We start from the raw sequence: 10,700 nt of genomic DNA on the forward strand, positions 1-10,700 counted from the left end.
CACTCTCCCTTTGAGGTATCAGCACCATCATCCTTATTTTCTGCAGTCATAGATGGAAAACTACTCCGGAGACGTGATGATTTTGACTCTGGTGTCAGTGTTTCCCTGCACCTTAATTTCACCTTGTACTGCCAAACAAAACATTTTGCAGTGACTGCTATGGAACCTGAATAGGAGGGGATGTAAAAAAACTGAAAATAAAAAAAAAAGAAGAAGAAAGAGAGAAAAAAGGGAAACTGAAAAGCTGAACCTTTCACCAGGCTGCCACTCATTAAATTACCCATAAAAGTCCCCGTCGCAATAATGGGAGTAGTTGCCTGTGAAACTCCCTCGGCAACTGGATGTAAATTCCACCTTTACTCTCCCTGCGACAGCGACGGCGCATTGAGCCGGTAATTGCTGATGTTTCTGCATTGTGATCATGTCCACAAGCTGTTGGGTTCACAATGGAACTGATCGCTTTTCTCTGCTCGGTTTTTCTCCACCCGGTCTCTGTAGGGATGGATCTGCAGGGATGGGTTTAGTGCTGAGAGCAGCCGGGACACGGAATTTCTGCCCTGTCACTTCACAGTGGTGCTTCATTCACGCTTCATTCTCCCTGGGATCCCTGTGAAGCACCGGGAGAGGTGTGGGCTGGACATCAGGAAGGGTTTGTTTGCTGAGAGAGTGGTGAAAAATCAGAACAGGCTTTTTAGAGAGGTGGTTGGTGTCCCATCCCTGCCAGCACTTAAGAAGTATTTGGACAATGGCTTTAATTAAACTTTTGGTCAGGCAGTGGGACTAGGTACTCATTGCAGGTCCTTTCCAACTGAAAACTATTATTCTATTCTATTCTATTCTATTCTATTCTATTCTATTCTATTCTATTCTATTCTATTCTATTCTATTCCATTCTATTCTATTCTATTCTATTCTATTCTATTCTATTCTATTCTATTCTATTCTATTCTATTCTATTCTATTCTATTCTATTCTATTCTATTCTATTCCATTCCATTCCATTCCATTCCATTCCATTCCATTCCATTCCAAGTGTAAGGTCTTTGACGATCCCAGAGGAGAACAGTGGGGCAGACAGGCCTTGCACAGGTCAGAGATCTCAGTGTTTAAACTGAGCCAGAATCCCCCTTTCCAGCCCTCAGGGAGGAGTTCTCCACATTTTCCTCATCCATAAAACATCCTGACCACAGGCAAGAGGGACATTCCCAGTGGGAGCTGCCCATATGGGAGCAGTGGGGATTCCCTGCAGGTGACAAGGTGACCTCTTTGCTACGCGCCAGGCTCTAACCAATCTCCTCCTGCAGGAGCTGGGAAGGAATATCAGGTCTTGCTGTCAGCTGCTGAGATTTGGAGTTAAGCTGGGGGGCCATCAGGTAAAATCCCCAATGATTTCAGCAGTTTACACAGGAAAGTTTTACACTCGAGGAGAAATCAGAGCTTCCTTGCCTTGTGTTTTGCTGTCCACCTCTCACCACATCCAACCTCTGCTCTCAGGGGTGGCCAGGGACAGACAGAGGTGGAGAAATGAGGAGCTGGAATGCAGAACACCTTCCTGAAAGGCACTCACCCAAATCCCTTCCCCATTTGGTTGGCAAATCCAGCACCGAGGCAAAACCAAAGCCAAACACCTTCGTCTGCAAGCTCAGCTGCTCCAGCCAGGGGGATTCTTGCTGGAAGAACAGAGCGTGTGTCATAAGGAGCTGAAGATGTCAAGGAGAGGTTTGAGATCTGCCCCATGGCAACTACTCACAGGTCTTTATCAATCTCTGGAGCTTTCATGGCCACTGAAGCTCATCTCAAACAGAGGAAATGACTTATTGAGTTATTCCTGCCCTGGGTGAGGTTGGAGATTTGAGGGGAGGGGAGCTGAGCCACACAAGATGATTCCTGCAGCAGAGAGGGTGGGAATTGATTAATTTCTGTGCCTCTGGCACCTCTTCCACATCATGGACCCCATCAGGAACCACTGAGACACAAATCCAGGCAGAAGCTCAGCCCTGCTGAGGAGACCAAAGCACGTTTTGACCAAAGAACACGCCAAGCATGAAGCAGAATTTCCCAACAACAAGAGGTGTTTGGAGGGTGTGTCCTGCAGTGAGAGATTTATGGAGCCCAACCTACTTAATGCAGCAGAGGTTGAGAAGGAACTTGTTCATGGGCCTCTCCAAACAGAGATCAGACACTCTGAGACACCTTAATCAATGTGGCAGAGGTGAAAAAGCACCTAAAAGTGGAAGATGAAACACCACTAACAAAACAGAAGTGATGAACACATGTGAGGAAGGGGGATTTGATTTTGTTCAGAGCAATGGGGACAGCAAAAGAATGGAAAAATTTACCAGGAAAGGCAGGAAAATCCCCAGCACTTCAGTGTAGCATTACTGTGTTCCAGTTATCCACCCATTATAAAAACCCCTCCAGCCCTGGAGCCACCTGATTTATCAAGAAGCAAATAATATATTTTGAGGGGCACTTTTAGCCTTGTTTTGCAGTCAGCATCCTGGATCCCTCCGAGGCGGGGACATGAAGAGCAGAAGGAGCACAGAATGATGTTTATCTTTTTGGGCCACCAAAATGTGACAGCACTGCAATGGTCTTCCAGGAACGCTCACACGGAGACAAGACTAATTAGACATTCATTAAGTGCCTAACTCAGCACAGCACTTAAGCACACATTTAACCTTCTCTCATTACAGGGTCACATCAGCATCCCTGTTAAAGCTCCAGCTCCAATTACAGAATCCAGCTCACATTTGGGAGGGCCACCAGCACTTTCAGATCATGAAGAACCAATGCCCAGCATTTCAGGAGGTTTTCCCTTCTTCACTCTCCTGTCCTTGCCCCCAAAACCTATTCCAAGAATACCAATTTGCATCCCAAAAAAGTGAGTTTACATCTAAATGTCAGGACCTACAAACAAACCTCTGCCTTCTTCCCACATTTCCTGAATTAGCCAAGGGAAATCTGATAATGGCCAAAAATGGTTTCCATGTTGAATTGTCTTCTCCTGGAAAACATTTCCAGCTCAAGCTGCCCAAGATTTCAAAGCATGTCATGCTGATCACCAAGACAAGCTCCATGTGCATCAAGACCAAAATATCTGGGGGATAACCTGAGGATTCTTCTGCAACCCACCACTGCCTGCTGTACCCTCTGCAATGTCTGTGTGGGACAGTGAGTGCAAAGAGAGTCTCACTAAACCTGGGAAGGAAACGTGGAGCAGTTTCTCCTTCCTCCAGACACTGAAGAACAGATGCTTTACACAAGACAAGGTGACTTTGGCAGAGTTTCTTTGTGAAGTTCCCCAGTAAATGATCATAAACTTCCCCGTGCACCTGAGCCAGGTGTAAAATCACTGGCCATGAGTGAAAACAGGCTGTCAGTTATGTTTTCTTGAGAGTCCCTGTGGTTCCGGAGCAATGGGATCCTCTTGGAATGAAGCTTTTCACAGGGATCTCACCCACAGGCCATGAGCCAAAGCACAGCTGTGTCCACTGCAACTTCCCATGGGTGGATTTGCACCCATCCATTTGCTTTGGAAATACCCAAGGAATAAAAAGGCACATTAGGGAACGTCAGGTTTCATATTTCAGGATGGTATCTGGTAGTTCATAGGATGGTTTGAGTTGGAAGGGAACCACAAAGTTCATCTCATTCCAACCCCCTGCCATGGGGGGCACATTCCTTCTTGTGCCTTTAAAGTCATCAGAGTAGATCAGTACAACTCGCGCGTCTCCACTTGTTCCAGGATGAAAGTGTTAAGACAGGCCCAGAAACAACAAATGACTCAGAAAGCAGCAGGGAGGGAAAAATAGCAATGATAATAATAAAAAAAAAGAAAAAAAGAAAAAAAGAAAAAAGCTTGTTGGGAAAAAAAACCAAAATGCTACAGATACAATTGGAACAGCAATGATTGCAATAACCAGCATCAGCACTTGGAAATCAGGAACCCTATCAAAATATTCCACCCACAAGATGCTGTTAAGGGATTGCTGACTCCCTGTCCAAATTGGATCTCGCCTCCATCTTCCTGATCAAGCCTTTGCATAAATCAAAACAGACACAGTGACAGACAGAGCGGCACATGGAGAGCCCGGGCACCCTGCAAGCATCGTTGCTGTGTGGATGGCATCCCACCAGCCAAGATGATAATTCCCTGTCTCCAGTATGGAGCAGATGTGAGCAGCCAGCAGAAAAATTATCTGCACTCTACAAATATTTGACACCCAAAAAGGATTTTGATTCAGCCACCCTCGAGCCTCTTTCATATTTACTTGGTGGGAACATTCAGGCACTCGAGCTGGACTAGGAGAGATCCCTACAAAAGCCAATATTAAGCTTGAATGCTTCAGGATTTGCTGAAAATCTTATTTCAAATTTCACCTTTGGTTGCAGTGAGAAAGGTCACACTGCTTGGGTGGAAGGCATAAATCACCCAATCAGCAAATTCCAGGCATGACACATGACTGAACTCCGAGAGGCTCCCCAGAGCTGTTCACACAGGAAAAAAGGGCATTTCAAGAAAAAAACCCCAACCCAAATCTGGAGAGTCTTGTGCTCGTGGCCAGGGAGGGAGGCACGACTGAAGAACTAATTTGCAGGATTTATGGCTCGGCTGTGCCTTCATGTATTGATTCACAGACCAGTGAGAAACAAAATCTCGCCCAAAATACACTGACAGAAGCACGAGTACCTGATCATACCCTGATCTCCCAGCTAATGCCAGGCTGCAGTCTGCAGTAAAATCACTCTGCACAGCCCAAATCTGTGCCTGGTCACCTCCTGCCTACTGCAAAAGCAAATCTGGCCTCTTCCCCTCAACCCTGAGAAATCCCACCCTCAACAGGGGTGGAAAAGCCAGGAAGGATTCCCAAATTCCTGACCCAGACAGATGTCAACTTTCTGCTGGTGGCAGAGGACATTTCAGTCCAGCACCTGAAGAAGATGAGACCTTGGGGTGAGGCTCAGGTGGGGTCTGAGACTCTCTGAACTGGAGGCTCCATTCCCTGCCACCTGTGTTGCTGTTCAACATCACACCTTTGCTTTACATAACCTGCATGCTGGGGTGGGAGCTGAGAATAAACACCCTGGAGCAGACCTGACACAGGCAGTAAGAAAAAGGCTCCACTTTCAGACTCCCCCTGAGTCCCTTCTGCTTGGCAAGACCGTGTCAGGTCTCTGGAAGGAGCATTTCCCTCCCCAGAACATGATCAGACTTCAGGATCATCCCACCTTGACTCACGGCCCTTTTCCTCATGGCTCTCCCACCTCCCCAGTCCCTCTCCAGCCCACACCATACTCAAGACCACAACCAAAACCCAGTGAAATATCCGAGGAATGAGCCCAGGTAACCCCATGCAAGCAGCATGGTGAATTCTCCTTTTCAAAGCCTCCAGAAGGAAAACAAAGCTGAGAACAAAACGAGAGTGCCTTCTGTTGCCATCCCCTTTTGAACCAGACCCAAGAATTAAGTTTTCCCTAGGAATTAAAAGTGGTTGATAGCAGCCTGCCTCAGAGGTAGCTTGGATCCTGTTTTTTTCCTAGGACATCTGTAATTACTTTGGAAAACTGCTCACCCTCAGGTAAGCATCTCCCTCTCAGCAGCTCGGAGGCTGCAGGAGTAAAACAAGCAATGAACAAGCCCCGAGAATGAATTGCAACAACTTGGGGAATATTTAGGGGCAGCTGATTTGCAATTCCAGTCGCAGGCTCATAAAGAGCCCCGTGGGTTACCTGACCTGCCTGTCGATTGGGAAATGAGGTTTTTCATGCCAGGCATCCACAAATACAGACACAGAGGTGACGGGGACAGTGTGAGAGGAGAGCCCAAGCAGCCCTCCCTCCCCAACACCCCCTCGACCACCCTCCACTCACCCAGGAACTCTGCTCCGTTGCTGTCCTTGGGGCTGCTCACGCAGTTCTCCAGGTAAATCCCATCCTTGTAGCAATCCTCCTTCTTCCTGGTGAACCCCAGGATCTCGCTGGCCTGATCCAGGACCTCCCCTCCCGAGCAGGAGCACGGGGTCTGCATGATGCCACACGGGTGGGAGCTGCTGCTGATGGCCAGGCAGGCGTCCAGCCACTTGCAGAGCATCTGGCAGGCGGCTTTGCTGGGGTTCCTGTTGCCCACCACCAGATACTCCACGGAGAAGTCCCTCTCCTGAGCCTTGGTGGGCTTCCACCTCATGGGCCAGGTGTCCACACCCGGCGGGGCCGTCTGCTTCATCTGCAGGAATTGTTTGTTGGACTGGAGGAAGGCAAAGCGGGTGGAGCCATCACAGAGCTTCAGCACATCATCGAAGCTCTCCATGCCCAGGTAGGTGCGGGTGGACTCCAGGAAGGAGTCGAACTGGTAGGTGCGGATGTGCTGGTGGTCACATACGCCGGAGGGCTTGAGGATCTTCATGTACAAAGTGTACCTGCGAGGGTCGGGGTTCTGGATAATCCAAGAGCACAGGGAGGAGTTCAACGGGAAGACGGCGAAGGAAGAGAAATACCCAAAGAATTTCCCTTGGACCAAAGTGGTGCAGGGAGTTTGTGCCAGGTCCAGAGCGACCACGGTCCACACAAAGTAGAGTGGAGATACCAAAAGCAGGTTCAGGGCGGATCCAATGCTCCTCATCCTAGGTCTCGGGTCCTCTGGAACTCAAAGTAAATGTCAAGCAGGTGCCAGATCCTGGACATAACAGGGACCAGCTTAGAGGAAAAGCAGAGTTTAAGAGGCTCTGGATCCGAAATCAAGCCGATCCTCCCATGTCTGGATTTGAGCTCCCTCCTGTGGCCATAAACAACGCCTGGAAAAAAACAGGGAAAGGAAGGAGGAGGGGAGAAAAAGAGAAGAGATTTGGGATTTAGTCGTTTTGGCGGTGCTTTGTTGTTGATATTGTTTTTATTAACCCTTCACACGGCTGAGAACCCACACAGCAGCTCCCGGCACTTCTTACGGGGGGAAGATGCAGCCCCACATCACCATCCTCAGGTTTGGTTGGGGATGTCCCCATCCCAAGGTTTGGTTTGGGCTGTCTCCATCCCCAGGCTTGTTTTGGGGGTTTCCCCATCCCCAGGCTTGGTTTTGGCTGTCCCCATCCCCAGGTTTGGTTTGGGGTGTTCCCATCCCCAGGCTTGGTTTGGGAGTGTCCCCATCCCCAGGCTTGGTTTTGGCTGTCCCCATCCCCAGGTTTGGTTTGGTGTGTCTCCAGCCCCAGGCTTGGTTTGGGCTGTCCCCTTCCCCAGGCTTGTTTTGGGCTGTCCCCATCCCCAGGCTTGGTTTTGGCTGTCCCCATTCCCAGGTTTGGTTTGGGGTGTTCCCATCCCCAGGCTTGGTTTGGGGGTGTCCCCATCCCCAGGCTTGGTTTTGGCTGTCCCCATCCCCAGGTTTGGTTTGGTGTGTCTCCAGCCCCAGGCTTGGTTTGGGCTGTCCCCTTCCCCAGGCTTGGTTTGGGCTGTCCCCATCCCCAGGTTTTGTTTTGGGCTGTCCCCATCCCCAAGTTTCGTTTTGGGGTGTCCCCATCCCCAGGTTTGGTTTCGGGGTGTCCCTATCCCCAGGCTTGGTTTGGTCTGTCCCCATCCCCAGGTCCCCAGGCTTGGTTTGGGGTGTCCCTATCCCCAGGGACACCCCATCTCCAGGTTTGGTTTGGGCTGTTCCCATCCCCAGGGTTTGGTTTGGGGGTGTCCCAAACCCCAGGTTTGGTTTGGGGTGTCCCAAATCCCAGAAGGGGCCAAACTGTGACTGACCCAGGGGTGAGCACAGCTGTGACCTGCTTTCCTTCCCAGTGCCCCCTGCCCATGCAGATCCTTCTGCTGAGCCCAGCAGAGCCTTGCCTGTGAGTCTGAACCATGTCCCAAAGAAAACAGGGTTGGTATCAGGGTTGGGGAGGCTCCAGCTCTCTCCATCCCAAGGGACTGACTGGTTCAACACAGACTTCAGGCTGCAGCTGGGCAGGGTGGGCTGGAGGTCAGCATGGCCAGCTGGGCTCTGCGTCCTCTCTTCCTTCTGCCACTACTTGTTTTTTAGCCTCTTAATGCCCCTCCTTTCCTTTTCTCTCCCCCGTTCCGCCAAAACTGGGCAGGGAAGGGAGTTTTTGCTCAGGAACCCAGCTCTGGTGTAACCCTGAGGCCAGACAGGATAATGGATGGAGCTGTACACCCAGTACAGCAGCAAAAAAGGACAATAGAGACAGATTTTATCTCTTCCCACATCAGGCACCCACCTCTCCTTTCACCCCTGAGTGCTGGACACCCCAAAGCCTGTGGTGCTGTAGCCAGGCTTAGAGCATCTGCAGAGACTGAGAACCCTCTGTGCCAGTGCCAGGACCTCCTTCAGCCCCCAAAACCCTTCAACCAAAGTGGAATCCACCCTGCAATGCCCTGAGGATGCATTCCCTGCAGCCTCCTGTGGCACAGATTCCTCCTTCAGCCCAGCTGCCCGGAGCCCTCTACCCCCCATGCCAAAGAGGCACTCGTGTACATCTCCCTCCTTCTTACCCCAACAAAAGATTCTCCTGTGGTCCCTTCCCTCCATCTCCTTTCTTTCCAGGAGATGATAGAGAAGGGGAAAATAAGATGAGCAGCAGGACTTTCCTTATCTTGTACCCCCTCCCACAATTGTCCACCCCCAAATTTGGGGAGGGGCTCTGTTAACAAGGCAGGAGGAGGAGACCCTCAGAGCAGACTCCCTGATCACACAGCCATGGCACCTTTTCCCTCCCACCTTTCCAGGTTTTTCCCTCTGAGCTCACCCCAGGTAAAGAAAATCAGGCTTTTCCTTTTGGGTGAGGCTCATCCTCACCCCGCAGCACTCTAAACAGATCTGCTGCCCCATTTCCAAAGGATGGAGGGGAACCTGGGAGGAAGATCTCCCCCTATCAAGTCAGACAGCTGTCATTATTTGGGGAGACTTAGCTGTTCATAGTGAAAGGAACTGCTCAGGACCTGTGCACTGAAATGCAAACAGCCCAATTCCAGGGGGGCAAACATCGCCCTGGGCTGCAACCTCCAAATAATTCAGATCATCTGGGATGTGTTTGCCATGATCAGGGTGGCACTGCCGGGGAGGAATTAGAGTGAGAGTCTGTGGAGCGGGGCATCTGCATCCAGGGAGGAGGGAAAACTCGTTTTCATTGCATCCACTGCTCCAGCTCCAGCCCCAGCGCTGCCATCTCCCACCTCATGCCAGGCTCTGCCTTCCCAGACTGCAAACAGAGGGAGCTTTACAAATTCCCAGCAAATCCACAGCTCAGGCAGCTAATCCCAGCCCCAGGAGAGACTGAAAAACAAGAGATGAGAAGCCCACAGACCATCCTGTGAATCTGGGAGGAGATGAGAAGCTAAATGCACCTCCATGTTCACTCAGTTTCTCTCCCTGCTCCATATCAAAGACTTCTCTCTGCATCTCCCTTCTTCTGCCAAAACCTTTTCTTTTGGGCAGGAAAGGGTTAGGGAGCTCCAAAGTCAGACCTGCTATTTGCAAACAGTGCTTCATCCCTGCTTCAAATCTCTGCAGCCCCTGCCACCACATTCCTGAGTGTGTGTTAGACCTGACACTAATCAGCACGGAGTCCAAATGCATTTGGACTTAAATTTTTTACAAGTCAGATCCCCACTCCTGGCTGGTTTGCAGTCTACAAAGCTCGGCAGTGCAAATCTCCCCTTGTTAGGCTCCTGCCTACCTCTGGGGCCAGAATTCAGGAGTGAAAAAGGGATGAAAACCTGGTCTTGCTTGTAAAAAACACAGGCATCTACCAAACATCTTATAAAATTCCTGATTAGCGGGAGGGGTTGCTGTGAATATTTTAAATATCAGATTCCAGAGCTGAAAGGCTCTTGCTTTATCTGAGACTCTGAGAGAGGCTGCTGGCTCTCTTAGGGCAGTGCTGGAAAAGCTCATTCTGTTTGCAAATCCAAACTCTACCCGACCTTCACCCTGTTGATCCAGCCAGGGATCACGGAATTATGGAATATATTGAGTTAGAAGGGACCCACAAGGATCACAGAACCACAGAGCAGGTTGGGTGGGAAGGGACCTTAAAGATCATTTTGTCCAACTCTCTCTCATGGGCAGGGACACCTTCCACTATCCCAGGTTGCTCCAAGCCCTGTCCAACCTGGCCTTGGACACTTCCAGGGATGGGGAATCCAGAATCTCTCTGTGCAGGGCTTCAGCACCCTCTGAGTAAAGAATTTCTTCCCAAAATCCAATCCAAACCTGCCCTCTGGCAGTGGGAAGGCAATCCCCCTTGTTCTGTCACACCATGCTCTTGTAAATAGTACCTCCATCTTTCTTGTCATCTTAACCTCTGGTCCAGAGCAGAAACCTGCCTTTCCTGGTTGGAAGCAGGAGCCAGCAGTGCCTCCATAGCAACCAGATGATGAGGAGACAGGGTTTGTTTTGAAATCCAGTCCCTAATGGTGACTTCAGCTCCTGGGATTTGGCCCAGGCCTCCTGCTCGCCACAAACTCAATTTTTTCTCACGCTGACCACAGACCTGCTTCTGTCTGAGGATGTGGTGAGCACAAAACAAATTCCCCCTCACTGCCCCTGTCTGGGAAAAGCACCATGAAAACCAACAAACTTAAACCAGACCTGTTATGGTTGTTAAGTCTCACAATTGATTTCCCCTCAGTGCAGTCCCATCTGGAAGGTTTCACCATAAGGAGCATAAACATATTTTTTTTTCTCTTTTTCTCTTTTAACTATTCAC

At 49.9% G+C, this 10,700-nt stretch overlaps 1 protein-coding gene across 1 annotated transcript in view; it reads right to left on the minus strand.

The window, feature by feature from the left end:
• Window positions 1–10,700, minus strand: part of ADGRB1 (adhesion G protein-coupled receptor B1) — a 168,134-nt gene that overhangs the window by 80,715 nt on the left and 76,719 nt on the right. The window contains exon 2 of the mRNA XM_031064160.1: window positions 5,875–6,794. Coding sequence (XP_030920020.1) covers window positions 5,875–6,622 — 748 coding nt within the window. The 5' untranslated portion in view covers window positions 6,623–6,794. The remainder of the gene's footprint in view (window positions 1–5,874; window positions 6,795–10,700) is intronic.

Source organism: Geospiza fortis, unplaced genomic scaffold (assembly GCF_000277835.1).
Source record: "Geospiza fortis unplaced genomic scaffold, GeoFor_1.0 scaffold600, whole genome shotgun sequence".
NCBI lineage: Eukaryota > Metazoa > Chordata > Aves > Passeriformes > Thraupidae > Geospiza > Geospiza fortis.